This window comes from Calliphora vicina, chromosome 3, assembly GCF_958450345.1.
Source record: "Calliphora vicina chromosome 3, idCalVici1.1, whole genome shotgun sequence".
Lineage (NCBI taxonomy): Eukaryota > Metazoa > Arthropoda > Insecta > Diptera > Calliphoridae > Calliphora > Calliphora vicina.
In genome coordinates, this window is record NC_088782.1 from 115,198,009 (window position 1) to 115,219,836 (window position 21,828).

The 21,828-nt window shown below is 28.4% G+C and overlaps 1 protein-coding gene across 1 annotated transcript in view; it reads left to right on the plus strand.

The window, feature by feature from the left end:
* Window positions 1-21,828, plus strand: part of Cpr76Bc (Cuticular protein 76Bc) — a 44,395-nt gene that overhangs the window by 1,164 nt on the left and 21,403 nt on the right. The window contains exon 2 of the mRNA XM_065506054.1: window positions 18,661-18,819. Within this exon, the coding sequence (XP_065362126.1) occupies window positions 18,661-18,819 (159 nt within the window). The remainder of the gene's footprint in view (window positions 1-18,660; window positions 18,820-21,828) is intronic.

A 21,828-nucleotide genomic window follows, 5' to 3' on the forward strand; every position in this document is an offset into this window, starting at 1 on the left:
TGAAAAGTATGTTTACTATGAAAACATTGAAAATTCTCTATAAAAATAAGCTTTACTTTGAATTCTCATTGAAAAAGAATCATTTCATTCCCAATTCTTCGCAAAATATTAATACTTTACTCAAATTTATTGAAATTTTTTTTTAATAAAAGAATCTTCTTTTAAAATTTTTGGACAATACTCAATTAAAAATCATTTTAATTCTTTAAGAAAAACAATAATTTCTCTCTGATTTCTCTCTTCGCAAAATTTTAAATAAACCTCATTTGATTCCGAATTCATTAACAATTTTAATACTTTACTCGGAATTCATTGATATTTTTGGAAAATAATGGAACTTTATTCCTAATTCATTAAAAACTATTGGAAAAACTTAAGAAATCTTAGAAGTTTTTCAATAAAAAACAGAATAAAGCCAACTACTACAAGTTTTGAGATTGTGTAAATGGTATACTAAGTTCGAAATTCAATAATTTCGAATTTATGAATCTTTACGAAAATGTCAAAATTTAGTTTTATATGAGTTTATTTTGAATTTTTGCAATTTTAGCTTATTTTCGAAAATTCGAATTTAATTTCGAAAATTCGAACTTAAGTTCTAAAATTCTTAAAAGTATCGCAAATTATTTCCCATTGATTATTATTAAGAAAATATCAAAATTTTAGAAATTTTGTTCCCAAATTTCTTCGAAATTTATGTTCAAATTTATGGATTCCTAAGAATTAAAAAAATTTATTTTATTTCAGTTTATTTCGATGATAGAAATTAAATTTTTTTAATTTTTGTTGAATTAAAAAAATCAAAAAATTCGAATTTGCAATTTTAGTTTTTTTTCGAAAATTCGAAATTAGGTTCTAAAATTCTTAAAAGTATCGCAAATCATTCCCCATTGATTATTATTAAGACAACATCAAAATTTTTGAAATTTTGTTCTCAAATTTCATTGAAATTTATGTTCATATTTATGAATTCCTAAGAAAATTTTTAAAACATTGTTTTATTCAAGTTTATTTTGTTGAAAGAAATGAAAAATTTTTAATTTTTGTTGAATTAAAAAAATTCGAAATTAATTTCGAACATAGTTTATAAATTCATAATTTTACGAAAGCATTCAAAATTTAAATGTTTACTCCTAATTCTTTCGAAATTGTTGTTCGAACTAATGAAATTTTTTCAAAGTGAAAAAAATAAAACTTTAAAATTTTTACTTTGAAATTTATAACTTTTTGCTTAATTTCGAAAATTCGAATATAAGTTCGAAATTCTAAAAGTCTAAACAAAATAATTTTATAGTAACTTTTATAAGAAAATACTCAATGCTAATGTTTTTCTATATTTTTTCTAGAATTCGAAATTCCAAAAATCATCAAAAAATATCTATTTTATTAAATTTTCTTAAGAAAACATAAAATTGTTAAATTTTTGATGAATTAAAAATATTACAAATTAATTTCGAAAATTCTAACGTAGTTTATAAGTTCATAATTTTAAAATATGTCACAAAATAATTTTCTTTGCTTTTTTATTACGAAAGCATGCAAAATTTAAATGTTTACTTTCTAATTCTTTCGAAATTGTTGTTCGAACTAATGAAATTTTTTCAAAAGTGAAAAAAATAAAAATTAAATTTTAACTTTGAAATTTATAATTTTTTTGCTTAATTTCGAAAATTCGAATATAAGTTCGAAATTCAAAAAGTCTTCACAAAATAATTTTCTAGTAACTTTTATAAGAAAATACTTAATGCTCATGTATTTCTGTATTTCTAGAATTCGAATTTGAGTTCGAAATTTCAAAAAATCATAAAAAAAATATTTTTTTATTGATTTTTCTTAAGAAAACTTAAAATTGTAAAATTTTTGTTGAATTAAAAGAATTCGAAAATCCGAACATAGTTTATAAGTTCATAATTTTAAAATGTGTCAAAAAATTATTTTCTTTGCTTTTTTATTACGAAATCATTCATATTTTTAATGGTTACTTCCTAATTCTTTCGAAATTGTTGTTCGAATTAATGAAATTTTTTCAAAAGTGAAAAAAATAAATCTTTTCACTTTTTACTTTGATATTTATAATGTTTTTGCTTTATTTCGAAAATTCGAATTTGAGTTCGAAATTCTAAAAATCATCACAAAATAATTTTCTAGTATATTTTATAAGCAAATACTTAATGCTCATGTTTTTCTGTATTTCGAGAATTCGAATTTGAGTTCGAATTTTCAAAAATTATCAAAGAATATTTTTTATTAAATTTTCTTAAGAAAACATAAAATTGTTAAATTTTTGATGAATTAAAAATATTACAAATTAATTTCGAAAATTCGAACATAGTTTATAAGTTCATAATTTTAAACTGTGTCAAAAAATTATTTTCTTTGCTTTTTTATTTCGAAAGCCTTCAAATTTTAAATATTTACTTTCTTATTTCTTTCGATATTTTTGTTCGAACTAATGAAATTTCTTCAAAAGTGAAAAAAATAAAACTTTGAAATTTATAATTTTTTTTGCTTTATTTCGAAAATTCGAATTTGAGTTCGAAATTCTAAAAGTCATCACAAAATAATTTTCTAGTAACTTTTATAAGAAAATACTTAATGCTCATGTTTTTCTGTATTTCGAGAATTCGAACTTGAGTTCGAAATTTCAAAAATCATTAAAAACATATTTTTTTATTGATTTTTCTTAAGAAAAATTAAAATTGTTCAAGTTTTTTTTTATGAAATAAATGAAAATTTGCATTTTTTTAGAATTACGAAAATTCGAACTCATGTTCGAAATTCTAAAAACTATAAAAAAATAGTTTTCTATTGATTTTTATTAAGAAAACAGATAAATATTTAAATAAAGATTTATTTCGAAATTCATAAATTTTAATTCATTTTGAATATTCGAACTCAAGTAATTTAGCTTAAGACAACATAAACATTTTAAAGCTTTGCTTTGAAATAAATGAAATTTTTTGGGGAATTTCGAAAATTGAACTTGATTTCGAAATTCTAAAAATAATCACAAAATAGTTCGATATCAATTTGAATTAAGAAAAGATTAAGAATTTTAAAAAGTCTAAATTTGTCTTAAATTTACAATATAAACATTTTAAAGCTTTGCTTTGAAATAAATGAAATTTTTTTTTGGAAATTTCGAAAATTCGAACTTGAGTTCGAAATTTTAAAAATCATCACAAAATAGTTTGTTATCAATTTGAATTAAGAAAAGATTAATAATTTTAAAAAGTTTACACCGAATTTGTATTTAATTGTCTATTGAAAGAAGCTTTACTTTTGAATTAGGGGAGAATCGAATTCGCTGCAAATTTTATATACAAAAATGTTTTATCCTGAAACTTTTGCAAATTTGTTGGACATTTTTCTGAAAAAACTTCAAATTTGTGAATAATTTCCTATAAGAATGATAAAATTTAGAAAACTTTACTCCGAATTTGTATTAAATTTTATATTGAATTGGGGAAATCGAGTTCGCTGCAAATTTTATATACAAAAATACTTTATCCTGAAACTTTTGTAAATTTGTTGGAAATTTTTCTGAAAAAACTTCGAATTTGTGGAGAATTTCCCGAATTATGAATTATACTTTGAATTCGTGGAAATGAAAAGAAACTTTACTCCAAATTCATTAAAAATATGTTTTAAAACGAAACCAACTTGTTTGCTAGTTAGTTATGAAATGGAACATTACTTCCAATTCCTTGAAAATATTGTAGAAAAATAAACTTTATTCCTTGAAAAATATCTGTTTGAAACTCTTTCATAATCAAACTGATATTTGGTGTGTTTATTTCAACATGATCATAAAACTCATTCAAGGCTTCTTCGAGTTCAGTAAATACCTCGTCCTCTATCATGATAATGTAATATAGCTGTCCAGCCACTAATGGTCAAATGAGCTAAAGCCTTAAAAATTTCAAATTTCTAAAAGTTGTACGAGTAGTAGCTAAAGTTAAGGTTTGCGTGTTTATCTTGTTAATTTGCTAAAAATCAATCAGAACTGCTACAGTTTTGCCCAATTAATTGCTTTATTTATACTAAACTTATAATTGATTTTTAATGTTTGCGTTTATTGAACATTCTATTATTTAGATTATTAAAAATTAACAATAGCAAATTACCTTTCGTTTAATATTATTTGTTAATTTAATGCGTCATTGTTTGATAATTTTTTTTTATGAGCAAAAGGATTGGTAAAATTTATTATAAACAGTAAGTTGTTAATGATTATACTATGGTAATCATATCATTGTAACCAGCTGTTTTCTTGATTGTAAATTGAAATAGAAATTGAAAGCAAGCCAACAGTTCAGCAAGTAGTCAATGTATGCCTTATATACAGTAATTTTCACTAATATATGATCACTTGGCTGACTCCAATTGAAATATTTTGGGTCATTTGTCACGTTTGTGCCAAAGTCAATTGGTTACTTTATACATCCCAGGTAGTCTCGCGTGAAGACAATTGTCACTTAAGTGTCTCTAGGTAATCTAAAGTGTAGTCAATTTAAACGTCTATTTTGTACTACACTTTTTTGTTAGTAATTCGTAAAAACTGGTTTTATACAAATTGTGCTAATATAATTCTCATACAGTTTATTTTATTTTTGTTTAAGTATACTTAGATCCCGGGTAACATAGCGTTAAGCTAATTGTCACTTTAGTGTCCCTAAGTAACCTGGAACGTAGTCACTTTAAACATTTATTGTGTACTGAACTTTAGAAAGAAATTATTTTACCCACCATAAGTCATCTATTGGAGAGCTGTCAGATGAAGTTTTGATTACAAGCAATCCTATATTAGACTGTCTATTTGAGGCCAAATGTTAAAATAACTAGTTATGTAGCTGATCAAGTAACCAGTTAGGTAACTAGTAAGATAACTGACTCTATTAAACCGGTATGAGTATCCAATGGGTTGACTACTTTGAACCAGCTATCAGACAGTCTCATTGTAATCAAAAATAATCAATTGACCCCCTGCCTAGAATACCCATGTATTAAAATAACTAGTCACGTAGCCAGTTATATAAATATTTGTCACCCTAAATGGTAGGTAAAATCACAAGTTCGGGATAGTCTCCCAGAACTGCTGGAAAGTTCGTTTCAATTTCGTTTCAAAAGAAATAACCTACGATTGAAGCGAATCTAAGACTGTACAACGACCTACAATTGATTTTAAACTTAGATCAATTGATTTTAAACTGAGACTAGAAATGAGCTACGATTTTAGCTAGTCTAAGACTGTATAACGACCTGCAATTGAAGCTAATCTAAGACCTGGAATGAACTTAAACTGATACCAGAAATTACCCACGATTGAAGCTAAACTGAGACTAGAAATTACCCACGATTGAAGCTAAACTGAGACTAGAAATAACCTACGATTTTAGCTAGTCTAAGACTGTATAACGACCTAAGATTGAAGCTAATCTAAGACCTGAAAAGATCCACGAATGAACTTAAACTGAGACCAGAAATGACCCACGATTGAATCTAAACTGAGACCAGAAATGACCTACGATTGAAGATAAATTGACACCAGAAATGACCTAACCTAACTAAATTGACCACCGATTGAAGCTAAACTGATATCAAAAATGAGCTACGATTGATTTTAAACTTAGACCAGAAATTACCTATGATTGAAGCTAAACTGAGACCAGAAATGACCTACGATTGAAGCTAATCTAAACCTGTATAATGACCTACGATTAAAACAATACTGAGACCAGAAATGACCTATGATTGAAGCTAAACTGAGAGTAGAAATGACCTACGATTTTAGCTAATCTAAGACTGTATAACGACCTTCGATTGAAGCTATACTGAGACCAGAAATGACCTATGATTGATGCTAAACAGAGATCAAAAATGAGCTACGATTGATTTTAAACTTAGACTAGAATGACCAATGATTGAAGCTAAACTGAGACTAGAAATGACCTACAATCGAAGCTAATCGAAGACTGTATAACAACCTACGATTGAAGCTAATCTAAGACAGTATAGCGACCTACGATTGAAGCTAACCTAAGACCTGAAATGACCCACGATTGAACTTAAACTGAGACCAGAAATGACTAACGATTGAAGCTAAACTGAGACCAGAAATGGCCTACGATTGAAACTAATCTAAGCCTGTATAAGGACCTACGATTGAAGCTAATCTAAGACCTGAAATGACCCACGATTTGACTTAAACTGAGCCCAGAAATTACCCACGATTGAAGCTAAACTGAGACCAGTAATGACCTACGATTGAAGCTAATCTAAGCCTGTACAACGACCTTCGATTGAAGCTATACTGTGACCAGAAATGACCTTTGATTGATGCTAAACTGAGACTAGCAATGATCTACGATTGAAGTTAATCTAAGACTGTATAGCGACCTATGATTGAAGCTAATCTAAGACCTGAAATTACCCATGATTTAACTTAAACTGTGACCAGAAATGACCCACGATTGAACTTAAACTGTGACCAGAAATGAACTACGATTGACACTAATCTAAGCCTGTATAACGACCTACGATCGAAGCTAATCTAAGACCTGAAATGACCCACGATTGAACTTAAACTGAGCCCAGAAATGTCGCACGATTGAAGCTAAACTGAGACTGGAAATGACCTATGATTGAAGCTAAACTGAGATCAAAAATGAGCTACGATTGATTTTAAACTTAAACCAGAAATGACCTATTATTGAAGTTAAGCTGAGACTAGAAATGACCTACGATTTTAGCTAATCTAAGACTGTATAACGACCTACGATTGAAGCTAATCTAAGACCTGAAGTGACCCACGATTGTACTTAAACTGAGACCAGAAATGACCCATGATTGAAGCTAAACTGAGACCAGAAATGACCCATGATTGAAGCTAAACTGAGAACAGAAATAACCTACGATTGAAGGCCTAATTTTGATTTTCGTTTAAATTCGAAGAAAGTTTCTATTTAAACTTTTAATATGACTCTTCTGCCCAGAAAATATTCCAATAAATTCACTGTAATATCTCAGTTTATCGAAAATATTCAATGAATTTATAGCTCTTTATAAATTCCCAATTTTTTTTCATCTCATTTCACATCTATCCTGTTTATTTTCCCACAGCATAAAGCGCTTAAAATTTTAATTATTTAAACCATGTGTTAAACAATTTTAATTGTCATACTAAAAACAATTTTCCATCAAAACTAACTACATTTAAAAACAAGCTTAAATATTAAAACCATTTGAGCAGATTAAATTTTTTTTATATGGAAAATAACTGTTATGGAAATTGATTGAGATAAAGCTGTTGTAGAAAAGCCATAATAATTAGTTAAGATATAGAAAATTTCTTTATTTTTCACATTAACAAATAGCTGGGAAAATATTTAAAAATTATAATTTATAAACTTGTAAAACATGTGTTTAATTGAAAAAAAAAATAAACCAACAACCAAACCCAAAAAATACAACAAGAAATTAAACACTACATGAAAGGAAAAGAAACCAAACTGCAGTCATTAAACAACCATTTGAGGCAGGAGAGTGATTGATTTCTAAACATATCCCACATACTGTAAGAGACACTTACTGCTAAAGCTAAATGCCTAGTCCAGCATAGTGCCGCACAGTTATTAAGCTACTGGATTTAATTGACATAAATACAATTATAAAGTTTTGAAAATTGAAAAACAAAATATCCAAATATCTGCTAGTAAAGAAAACTAGTAATATGGTTTTAAGTTTTAAAATTTTAAGATTTAAGCTGCATTGTAAAACATATAGGAGATACGTAAGCAATTTTAAGCTAAATTATTAGTTACTAACTATTTTTTTTTATGTTGGGTTTCTTGATTTTTCAAAAATCTAGTCAGTCTTTTCTAGTTGCGTTTGCAAAACTACAGCCTGTTATCCAAGAAAACATCTCAAAACAAATTAATTGCGTTACAACTTTAACAGCATTAACGACGTTTGTAAATTGTAAATTGTACGTTATTACTACATACTCAATTTGTATCATTGCGTTAAATATTTATTTATATGCGTTTTTCTACATATATTTATTGTATATAACTCTGACTATATACCTTTCCATAGCTAGTCTTAACTAAGTATCTCTTAGCTTAATTTCATATGGATGTATAAATGTTGTAGTAAATTTAAATGTGGCAAAATCGTATATTAATTTATTAACTTATTTTAACCAAGACAACTGGAAAATATGTAACAAATATTTGAGGTTTCAATGACAAAGAAGCCGACATCGAAAAGCCTTAAATAGGACAAAGGTTTGATATTGGTTTGATATATAAAGGTTTGAATAGTTTCCCATGACATATTATTAAAACTAGAATGAGGCTATAGAAGACAAACGAATTAAAACCTCAAAATTGGGGGCTTAATTCAATATGAATTAAAACCCAAAAGTTCTAAATGAAATAAATCCCCAACCAAAGGAACTAAACCCCCAACCAAAATGAAAAAGAAACCGGTTTTCTCCTCTGGGTGTATCAAAAACCGGCTTCGCCCAGAATGCGCAATGCAAAAAAAACTTTTCTGAGCGTAGGAAACCTTTGCGACCGGCCGAAGGCCGCCAATGCAAAACAACTTCTCTGAGCGAAGCAAATTTTTGATACACCCCAGAGGAGGAAACAACTTTTTTGAGAGAAGCCAATTTTTGATACACACCAGAGTAATTTCATTATGAATTAAATCCCCAATTTTAGAAATGAAATAAATCTCCAAAAAATTAACTAAGTCCCTAAATTTCGTTGTTGGTTTTTTCTATATAAAATTTTGGGGCCTTAATTCATGTGCGTTTTGGGGACTTTGTTTATATTAAATACTAGCTGACCCGGTGCGCTTCGCTACCCCAATTAGAAGAAAGAAATAGTACTATTAAGTCTCCCGCTCACTCGGGTCCATATAATCTTTATTTCATGTTTCTAAATTCATTGGTGAAGAAATTACTAAAAGTACCATTCGAATAAAGAAATAGTACCAAAGTCTACCCTTAGAATCCTAAATCACTTAGGACCATATATGCTTAATTTCATGATTCTAAGTCCATTATTATAGAAAATTAAAAAAGTACCATTAGAGGAATGAAAAAGTACTATGAAGGAATGAAAAGTACCACGCTTGAATTTTCACTCACTTAGGACCATCTACGCTTAATTTCATATCCATTATTATAGAAAATTAAAAAAGTACCATTAGAATATAGAAAAAGTACCAAAAAGCAGCCATTCGGGCCCATGTAAGCTTTATTTCATGTTTCTAAATTCATTGGTGAAGAAATTACAAAAAGTACCATTCGAATAAAGAAAAAGTACCAAAAAGTCTCCCCCTAGAATTCTCACTCACTTAGGACTATATATGCTTAATTTCATGTTTCTAAGTCCATTGTAATACAAAATTCAAAAAGTACCATTAGAGGAATGAAAAAGTACCTATAGTTCAGTTCTCACATTTTGGTACCTAAATATAATCCCTTATTTCTAACACTAACTTCACTCAGTTACATATCAGCTAACTTTAATGTCGATAAGTGAAATAATTTAAAATATTAAAAAGGTACCATTAGGAGAAAAGTACCAATTTCCCTTTTCCTCCTTGAACACCCCTCAAGTTTGAAATTTAAAAATATTCCATTTGGCAAAAGTTGTTTATGCTACAGACATGTCTCAATCGATTAAAATCTGTGTTAATGTGCCCATTAATAAATATGTTTTAAAAAAAGTACCAAACTGTTTACCCGGATTTGGCCTAAAATACACCATGGCACTCGAGTTCCAAATAACAACCTGTTAGTTAATTTTTGTATGAATCCAGAAACCAATGTTAAAAAAAATTTATCAAAATCGGCTTAACAATTTGCAATAAAATTTATTTTTCCGATTTTATCCCCTTTTTGGTACCTTTTTTTATCCCCATTGCGGTGGTAAAATATTATTAAAATAATTTTCTGTATCGTGGTGGGAGCTCATAGTAAAATATTCGAATGTCTATGTCAAATTATAGAAAAATATATTTTATGAAAAAGTACCAAAAATAAACACAATTTTTATCCCTTAAGGGTTCGAATTTGTAAAAAGTACCAAACTTATATTTTTTATTTTTTGATAAGTAAAGAATACGATTTAAATTTTGTTTCTATGTTTATTTGTTTAAAAGATACATAGGATGCCAAAAAAAGTACCAAAATACAGTTTTTAACCGTTTTCTCCCCTAAAAGTTTCGAATTTCGAAAAAGTACGAAACACCTGTTAGCTTATTTTTTAAATGGAGTAACATGCAATTTCAAGTTTTTTTGTGTCTTTATTAGTTTTGAAGATATAAGATTACCGGATTTACCCTTTTTTACCCCCTAAACGTTCGAATTTCCAAAAATTCATTCTTAGTGGATTGTTTTGGGGAGGGAGGAACCCACAGTTGAAATTTCATGATTCTAGCTTCAGTCGGGATGATGAATCAGTCAGTCAGTAACGTTACTCTTTTATATATATAGATAAATTAAGAACAAAAAAAGACCTTCGATTGAGGCTAAACTAAGACTCTGAAAAGACATTTAATTGAATCTAAATTTAGACCACTATTGGAATTAATCTTATACTACTCCAAGACCTTCGATTGAAGCTAAACTATAAAGACGTGAAACTAAATTAATGCTTGAAGATAAATTTGATCGGCTCTACTAAGTTTTGACGAATATTCAAAAGACATATTATTATTATTATTATTATTATTATTATTATTATTATTATTATTATTATTATTATTATTATTATTATTATTATTATTATTATTATTATTATTATTATTATTATTATTATTATTATTATTATTATTATTATTATTATTATTATTATTATTATTATTATTATTATTATTATTATTATTATTATTATTATTATTATTATTATTATTATTATTATTATTATTATTATTATTATTATTATTATTATTATTATTATTATTATTATTATTATTATTATTATTATTATTATTATTATTATTATTATTATTATTATTATTATTATTATTATTATTATTATTATTATTATTATTATTATTATTATTATTATTATTATTATTATTATTATTATTATTATTATTATTATTATTATTATTATTATTATTATACCCTTCAGCTTCGTGAGAAGGGTATATATAAGTTTGTCATTCCGTTTGTAATTTCTACATTTTTCATTTCCGACCCTATAAAGTATATATATTCTGGATCCTTATAGATAGCGGAGTCGATTAAGCCATGTCCGTCTGTCTGTCTGTCTGTCCGTCTGTCTGTCTGTCTGTCTGTTGAAATCAATTTTCTGAAGGCCCCAGATATCTCCGGGATCCAAACCTTCAACAATTCTGTCAGACATACTTTCGAGAATTTTGCTATTTAAAATCAGCAAAATCCGTCCATAAATAACGGAGATATGAGCAAAAATCCGAGACAACCTCTGAAAATTTCATCAAAAAACACAATGTATTGCATGCTTTGACAAAAAACAACAAAACGTATGCTTGGGTGTGCAAGCTTTGTGTATTTGGTTTTTTTTTTGTTTTTTGTTTCATTTGGCGTTGTTGTTGTTTTTTATACAACTAAACGTTTGTTTGGTTGTGTGTTGGTTTTTTTGACAAAAAAGCAACAAAACGTATGTTTTTGGATGTGCATGCTTTGCGTATTTTGTTTTTTTTTGTGTTTTGTTTCTTTTGGCGTTGTTGTTGTTTTTTATACAACTAAACGTTTGTTTGGTTGTGTGTTGGTTTTTTTGACAAAAAATCAACAAATCGTATGTTTGAATGTGCATGCTTTGCGTATTTTGTTTCTTTTGGCGTTGTTGTTGTTTTTTATACAATTAAACGTATGTTTGGATGTGTGTTGGTTTCATTGCCTTGCGTATTTTGTTTTTTCTTTTGGTGTTTTGTTTCGTTTGGCGTTGTTGTTGTTTTTTGTGTTCTTGATAAATTTAGGATGCTGTACGCTGAAAGTGGGCAATGTACATACATATATACTAATTATAAAAAATAATGCATCCACAACAAAGGTGAAGGGTATATAAGATTCGGCATAGCCGAATATAGCACTCTTACTTGTTATTATTATTATTATTATTATTATTATTATTATTATTATTATTATTATTATTATTATTATTATTATTATTATTATTATTATTATTATTATTATTATTATTATTATTATTATTATTATTATTATTATTATTATTATTATTATTATTATTATTATTATTATTATTATTATTATTATTATTATTATTATTATTATTATTATTATTATTATTATTATTATTATTATTATTATTATTATTATTATTATTATTATTATTATTATTATTATTATTATTATTATTATTATTATTATTATTATTATTATTATTATTATTATTATTATTATTATTATTATTATTATTATTATTATTATTATTATTATTATTATTATTATTATTATTATTATTATTATTATTATTATTATTATTATTATTATTATTATTATTATTATTATTATTATTATTATTATTATTATTATTATTATTATTATTATTATTATTATTATTATACCCTTCAGTTTGTAATTTCTACATTTTTCATTTCCGACCCTATAAAGTATATATATTCTGGATCCTTATAGATAGCGGAGTCGATTAAGCCATGTCCGTCTGTCTGTCTGTCTGTCTGTCTGTCTGTCTGTCTGTCTGTCTGTCTGTCTGTCTGTCTGTCTGTCTGTCTGTCTGTCTGTCTGTCTGTCTGTCTGTCTGTCTGTCTGTCTGTCTGTCTGTCTGTCTGTCTGTCTGTCTGTCTGTCTGTCTGTCTGTCTGTCTGTCTGTCTGTCTGTCTGTCTGTCTGTCTGTCTGTCTGTCTGTCTGTCTGTCTGTCTGTCTGTCTGTCTGTCTGTCTGTCTGTCTGTCTGTCTGTCTGTCTGTCTGTCTGTCTGTCTGTCTGTCTGTCTGTCTGTCTGTCTGTCTGTCTGTCTGTCTGTCTGTCTGTCTGTCTGTCTGTCTGTCTGTCTGTCTGTCTGTCTGTCTGTCTGTCTGTCTGTCCGTCTGTCTGTCTGTCTGTCTGTTGAAATCAGTTTTCTGAAGACCCCAGATATCTTCGGGATCCAAATCTTCAATAATTCTGTCAGACATGCTTTCGAGAATTTTGCTATTTAAAATCAGCAAAATCGGTCCACAAATGGCTGAGATATGAGGAAAAAACCAAGACAACCTCGATTTTTGACCAATTTTTGACCTATATCTGGATTACTAAGACATTAATATAGACAATATGGATATCTAATGATAGATATTTCAAAGACATTTGCAACGACGTATATAAGACCATATTAAGTTGGACCTACAATGGGTCAAAATCGGGAAAAAAAATTTTTAACCCGAATTTTTTTTTCAAAAAAAAAAAATTTAAAAAACCAAAAAAAATTTTTTAAAATTTAAAAAAAAAAAAAATTTAAATTTAAAAAAAAAAATTTAAAATAAATTTTTTTCCAAAAAATGAAAAAAAACAACTAAAAAAAAATTAAATTTTGTTTACCTAAAAATATTTAAAATTTTGAAGTATAATTTGGTGAAGGGTATATAAGATTCGGCACAGCCGAATATAGCACTCTTACTTGTTATTATTATTATTATTATTATTATTATTATTATTATTATTATTATTATTATTATTATTATTATTATTATTATTATTATTATTATTATTATTATTATTATTATTATTATTATTATTATTATTATTATTATTATTATTATTATTATTATTATTATTATTATTATTATTATTATTATTATTATTATTATTATTATTATTATTATTATTATTATTATTATTATTATTATTATTATTATTATTATTATTATTATTATTATTATTATTATTATTATTATTATTATTATTATTATTATTATTATTATTATTATTATTATTATTATTATTATTATTATTATTATTATTATTATTATTATTATTATTATTATTATTATTATTATTATTATTATTATTATTATTATTATTATTATTATTATTATTATTATTATTATTATTATTATTATTATTATTATTATTATTATTATTATTATTATTATTATTATTATTATTATTATTATTATTATTATTATTATTATTATTATTATTATTATTATTATTATTATTATTATTATTATTATTATTATTATTATTATTATTATTATTATTATTATTATTATTATTATTATTATTATTATTATTATTATTATTATTATTATTATTATTATTATTATTATTATTATTATTATTATTATTATTATTATTATTATTATTATTATTATTATTATTATTATTATTATTATTATTATTATTATTATTATTATTATTATTATTATTATTATTATTATTATTATTATTATTATTATTATTATTATTATTATTATTATTATTATTATTATTATTATTATTATTATTATTATTATTATTATTATTATTATTATTATTATTATTATTATTATTATTATTATTATTATTATTATTATTATTATTATTATTATTATTATTATTATTATTATTATTATTATTATTATTATTATTATTATTATTATTATAAAGCAAATGCAATGGATGTACATAATTCAAAGAGATGAATTCGTTGGCTCTATAAGTTATGACTAGCTACTGAGTATAATCCGACGAGATAAATACTTCGGCTCTCGGTCGGCTAACGACTAATTATGGATAATGGATGCAATGCTAGGAGATATGTAAATTCTTCTGTTCTCATCGGCTAACTACGTCGTATTAATGAGAACAATCCGACGAGATAAATGCTTCGGCTCTCGGTCGGCTAACGAATAATTATTGTTAAATACAGCTTATGGATGCAATCCGAGAAAATAAATTCTTCAGCTCTCATCGGCTAACTACGACTTATTGCTTTTGACTAGCTAATGAGTACAAGCCAACGACATAAAAGCTTAGGGTCTCGGTCAGCTAATTACGGTATTAATAGGAAGTAAACATTTTAGCCTCGTCTAATTATGCTTTGTTACCGGCAGCAAATCGGGACTTCGATTCTAGATTTCCTTGTTCATGTTTTTCTTATATGTCTTATATTAAAATTCACATAAACTATTTGGGAATTATTAACAACAATATACTAATATATTGTTACGTTTTAACCTTTTCAAAACGCTGGTTTATTTCCTTTAAATAAACCGGATACTTTTGATTGCAAATAAAAGCCGTTTAGTAGTTTAAAAATTGTAACAACTCTTTATTTATTTAAAATGTACAACAACCACAGTTTTAAATAGTCACTCAATGTTTTTTATACACGTTTATAAATTCTCAGAAATACTGACACACTTTATAATGTACACGAATTCACTTGAAAAACACAGCACTCTTTAAGGCACTCTGTTGATGTTTATTCGAAAAGCGTCTCTGATAAACTCACTAACGACTGCAACCTCTGCCACTATTTATAACACTGCCATCTACACTCTAGATTGCACTTTAACTGACTAGAGCTTTCTAATACATACGCCATCTGTGGTGTACTTTCTACAATGTTCTTTAACTGAATATTCGAATTCGAATATACGGTCGCAGCAAATAGCGTTGCCAACTTACGATCAATGGTCAACTGAAAGCTTTTATTCAATGTTAATAAAATGCCCACAGATATGTTACACATTTGCTATTACAGCACTGTTATTTGAAAGCATTAAGCTACTTTTGAATCAGCCGTTAAAATCGTTATATTTGAATTCAAGTACAATTTCGTAACAATATATTTGCCCAATTCACAATTGATGTTGTAGTGTTGTAGCGTTGTATGTCGTAAATATTTTTCAAACAAATTTTTCGAAACAAAAACAAAACATTAATAAAAAAAAATTACGATATACAACGCTACAACACCAATTGTGAATTGGGCAATTGTATTAGTATTAATTGTGTTAAATTGATGGATTGACTTTTGTATATATTCATCATGGACTTTCTTAAACTTATTCTTCACTAGTGGTAGTTCCAAGTCCCTGTGGATGTTTGAATTTATTATGTACAATGATGCACCCAAGACAAATCTAGCCAATATCGGATACTCTGTTTCAAAGTAAAGCGTATCTCAGAGAGAGAGAGAGTTCTACATCGATCGAAACAAATAGTAGTGGGACGAGGCAAAGGCAGGACTTTAAAGAGGGTGATGCAAAACTTCCCAATCACTTCATTCAAAATAGGTTTTAACAGGAATTGCTAAATGTGGCCTAGCGTTGTCATGATGGAATATTACGGTTTCATGCCTGCTGATTTTTCGGTCAATGCTCGCTTCAAACGAATCAGTTACATTCAGTTCAGTTTCCCTGTGATGATCTGGTTAGATTTCAGCAGCTCATAATATATCTCTTTTCTTCCCACCAAATACAGAACATTACCTTCGCGCCACGGATATTTGGCTTTGGGTACGACCTCTTACGCTTCGGTTTATCGTAAGGGATCCATTTTTCATCGCAAGTAATGATTCGGTGAAAACATTATTTTCATTAATAGCGTTCAAGCATAATTTCGGACATGAAAAATCGTCTTTCAAGGTCTAGCGGCTTCAATTCCTATGGTACATAATTTCCTTGGTTTTGCATGAATCCTGCTAGTAGTTTCCAATGATTTCACAAACTCTTGTTGTGTTTTACAACACTCTTCATAGAATACAGCTTCCATTTCTTGGTCCTCAAACTGTTTTGGCTGGCCTGGGCGACCTTTGTTTACCGTGTCAAAATCACTTCCACTTCTGAGCCGAACAAACCATCTCTCGCACGTTAAAACAGTTGGAACATATTCACCATAAGCTTGTGTGAGCAATCGGTGTCCTTAGCAGCACTTTTTAACCCCTACACCACCATAGTGGGAAGGAGATACTGGGTTAGTGATGATGTTTGTAACGTGTTTGTAAGCCACTATTGTCCTAACCCACCCCACATTGAGGCATGGTTGTACATGTTGGTGATGCTACACACCTTGATGTTATGCCTCAAGGGGAAATATGAAGTGAAACCGGGGCTCCGAGGTTGCACGGGCCACATTCCTGGTAAGTACTGATGTTTGGGCTAGTGACAAACTTCGGGACACCAAATGAATCTTACTCGTTGCTGTTTGCCGAAGCAACAGAGCCATTGAAATTAGCAGATAGCAATTGTCCTCAGGAAATGTATTATTGTAGTGGCATTCGTGATATACTGGTTGTTGGGCTTGATTCTCGGTCAACGTCAATAGTGTGTGGTATAAGAACACTCACGTTGACTTTTATCGGCTGGGAGTTTTTTTGGCAGAGACCATATATCGGACTGACGGGATGCTGCTGCTTTGATAATTTTCCTAGACTTGTTAGTTGACTATCTGCCTATGGATGGCAGGGATTAGATAGCCCGAGCTCTCGAGCAAGGGGTTTGTGATTTGATCTGTGCAAATTGAGTGTTCCTTGTAAGTCACTCAATAGCGCTAATAGACTCATTGTTTTTATCCGGTATTAAGACTACCGTGCGGTTTAGGTCCTTGTGGCAGGTACTCATGTGAAATATTAGATAAATTTGTCCTAACCCAAGTTAAAGTATACCAATCTGCTCAGGATCACTGAGCATCCCACTAAACGACCAAAAAGCTCTTAAAGAAAAAGACCTAAGATTTCTTGGTCCATTTTGACAAAAAGTCAAGATTGTATGGCCTGAGTTATAAAACATTTATTTTGAGAGATATCCAAGTCGCATCCCACTAAGTGACTAAAAAGTTCATCAAGAAGACCTAAGCATTCTTTTAACAAAAAAAGGCCCATTTTGAAAAAAAAAAAAAAAAATATTTTTGATTTTGGAAAAAAAATATCAAAATTTTTTTTACTTTTTTAAAAAAAATTTTTTTTCGAAAGATTGAAGAAATAGCTATTTAAACTATTTGGGTAACATTATAGGTAATAAGTTACATGAATGACAAAAAAAAACACCTGTTTGGCCAGAATGACCCCATCTAACTCAGAAAGTTCCTGAGCGATCTTATTGAAAAATTGTGTCTGAATTACTATCCAATATGATTAACAAATTTCATCGGTAGACATCGATTTCAAAACTTGGTTCACTTGACATGAAATCTCTCATATACAAAAGTCATGGGACCAAATTTTGTAACGATCGGTCCACAATTAGTCATAGCTCCGATATAAATATTAAAAAAAAACTGTTTATAAGCATATTCGCGGTGTAAAGTATCATATGGTCGGGCTAAATAAAGACCTAGATCGATTAGTAGTACTTCTTAATTAATTACTTACTGTAGGGTATACATATTTTCCTTAATCTAACACATTGCATTCATGTAACTATTTATGGTATTTAAATCTTTCATTTTTTCTCAAAACGATAACGAAACATTTATGAAATCCTCAAATACCACCAAAAAAAAAAGTAATAAGATAAACACTCTCATACACACAGACATTATTTGCCTTCATATTATGAATTCTACGCCTGAAGCTAAAAAAAAAAACAGAAACATATTTGCCTGGCAACAATTTATGAAACACATTTTGTATAATTTTCTCAAACTCATTCACATTTACGAGAAAAATCATTTAAAATTTTATTCATTCTCACCATATATTCCCAACAGATACCGATACCGCGCAAGTGGTTAAATAGTCTGCTAATAATTTCACTAACATTTGCCATCTATGCCAAAACGGTTAATTTGCAACCCATACATGTGGCTGAAGATGAAGGCGGCGATGAGGAGGAGGCCGACGAAATGATGGAATATGCACCACAATTTGTAAGTATTTTTCTATAACATTTTCTGTAACTAATTTAAACTCTCACAAATTAAACAGAAACATATATATTTTAATTAATTTACCTCCAAATTATATTTGAAAATACTATAAATAACCCGCAAGAGTAACGAACTCTTTTTTAAAAATAAAATGGAACAAATTTTGCTAACACATGCCAGCAGTTTTTTTATTTGATTTTGGTTTTAAATATTGTCTATCAATCTTTAACAAATTGTTAACAATTGTGTCCTAACATGTCAATATAAATTCCTTTTATTTTCATTTAAGTTAGATTTTATTTGGAAAATTGAAATAAATATTTATTATTTTAACAGAGGTGTCCAAAGAATGACAAAATCTTTAATAATTTGCCCAAAAACTTTTGAATTATGAAGAAAATCGAGTGATCCCAGTAACAGTTTTGTAACTTTCATATCTACTGTTATGTATTAACACTTATCTGATCCTTAGTAATCAATAGAGTAGCTAGTTTGAAATTTTAATTCATAAATCCTTTACTGGCCCCTAACTGCAACTTTTATATTCCTATATAATCATTTTAAGGTCCCATAGTCACCTTACTGTCTCTTTGTAATACACAGTGTGGCTAGTTACAAATTTATTATTGTACTTCTCAATTTAGGGAAAAACTTCTTTACGGAACTCAACGAAATCTGTCTTCAGTTCAACTAAGAAGGCCTTTAATAAATTGGTGAGTAAACAATCGAATATTTTTAATAATGGACTAACTACTTTACTAGCTACAAGTAATCTTATAAAGCATTAATTAAGAATCTACATTCTGTCTTTTGGTAATTTGAAGTATGAAATTTTTTAATCGTAAATTATGGTTTAACTATTTGACTTCTAGTTCTAGTTCAATTCTAGTTCAGTTCTAGTTCTAGTTCAGTTCTAGTTCAGTTCTAGTTCAGTTCTAGTTCAGTTCTAGTTCAGTTCTAGTTCAGTTCTAGTTCAGTTCTAGTTCAGTTCTAGTTCAGTTCTAGTTCAGTTCTAGTTCAGTTCTAGTTCAGTTCTAGTTCAGTTCTAGTTCAGTTCTAGTTCAGTTCTAGTTCAGTTCTAGTTCAGTTCTAGTTCAGTTCTAGTTCAGTTCTAGTTCAGTTCTAGTTCAGTTCTAGTTCAGTTCTAGTTCAGTTCTAGTTCAGTTCTAGTTCAGTTCTAGTTCAGTTCTAGTTCAGTTCTAGTTCAGTTCTAGTTCAGTTCTAGTTCAGTTCTAGTTCAGTTCTAGTTCAGTTCTAGTTCAGTTCTAGTTCAGTTCTAGTTCAGTTCTAGTTCAGTTCTAGTTCAGTTCTAGTTCAGTTCTAGTTCAGTTCTAGTTCAGTTCTAGTTCAGTTCTAGTTCAGTTCTAGTTCAGTTCTAGTTCAGTTCTAGTTCAGTTCTAGTTCAGTTCTAGTTCAGTTCTAGTTCAGTTCTAGTTCAGTTCTAGTTCTAGTTCAGTTCTAGTTCTAGTTCAGTTCTAGTTCAGTTCTAGTTCAGTTCTAGTTCAGTTCTAGTTCAGTTCTAGTTCAGTTCTAGTTCAGTTCTAGTTCAGTTCTAGTTCAGTTCTAGTTCAGTTCTAGTTCAGTTCTAGTTCAGTTCTAGTTCAGTTCTAGTTCAGTTCTAGTTCAGTTCTAGTTCAGTTCTAGTTCAGTTCTAGTTCAGTTCTAGTTCAGTTCTAGTTCAGTTCTAGTTCAGTTCTAGTTCAGTTCTAGTTCAGTTTTAGTTCAGTTCTATTTCAGTTCTAGTTCAGTTCTAGTTCAGTTCTAGTTCAGTTCTAGTTCTGTTGTAGTTCTGTTCTAGTTCAGTTCTAGTTCAGTTCTAGTTCAGTTCTAGTTCTAGTTCTGTTGTAGTTCTGTTCTAGTTCAGTTCTAGTTCAGTTCTAGTTCAGTTCTAGTTCAGTTCTAGTTCAGTTCTAGTTCAGTTCTAGTTCAGTTCTAGTTCAGTTCTAGTTCAGTTCTAGTTCAGTTCTAGTTCAGTTCTAGTTCAGTTCTAGTTCAGTTCTAGTTCAGTTCTAGTTCAGTTCTAGTTCTAGTTCAGTTCTAGTTCAGTTCTAGTTCAGTTCTAGTTCAGTTCTAGTTCAGTTCTAGTTCAGTTCTAGTTCAGTTCTAGTTCAGTTCTAGTTCAGTTCTAGTTCAGTTCTAGTTCAGTTCTAGTTCAGTTCTAGTTCAGTTCTAGTTCAGTTCTAGTTCAGTTCTAGTTCAGTTCTAGTTCAGTTCTAGTTCAGTTCTAGTTCAGTTCTAGTTCAGTTCTAGTTCAGTTCTAGTTCAGTTCTAGTTCAGTTCTAGTTCAGTTCTAGTTCAGTTCTAGTTCAGTTCTAGTTCAGTTCTAGTTCAGTTCTAGTTCAGTTCTAGTTCAGTTCTAGTTCAGTTCTAGTTCAGTTCTAGTTCAGTTCTAGTTCAGTTCTAGTTCAGTTCTAGTTCAGTTCTAGTTCAGTTCTAGTTCAGTTCTAGTTCAGTTCTAGTTCAGTTCTAGTTCAGTTCTAGTTCAGTTCAAGTTCAGTTCTAGTTCAGTTCTAGTTCAGTTCTAGTTCAGTTCTAGTTCAGTTCTAGTTCAGTTCTAGTTCAGTTCTAGTTCAGTTCTAGTTCAGTTCTAGTTCAGTTCTATTTCAGTTCTAGTTCAGTTCTAGTTCAGTTCTAGTTCAGTTCTAGTTCTGTTGTAGTTCTGTTCTAGTTCAGTTCTAGTTCAGTTCTAGTTCAGTTCTAGTTCTGTTGTAGTTCTGTTCTAGTTCAGTTCTAGTTCAGTTCTAGTTCAGTTCTAGTTCAGTTCTAGTTCAGTTCTAGTTCAGTTCTAGTTCAGTTCTAGTTCAGTTCTAGTTCAGTTCTAGTTCAGTTCTAGTTCAGTTCTAGTTCAGTTCTAGTTCAGTTCTAGTTCAGTTCTAGTTCAGTTCTAGTTCAGTTCTAGTTCAGTTCTAGTTCAGTTCTAGTTCAGTTCTAGTTCAGTTCTAGTTCAGTTCTAGTTCAGTTCTAGTTCAGTTCTAGTTCAGTTCTAGTTCTGTTCTAGTTCAGTTCTAG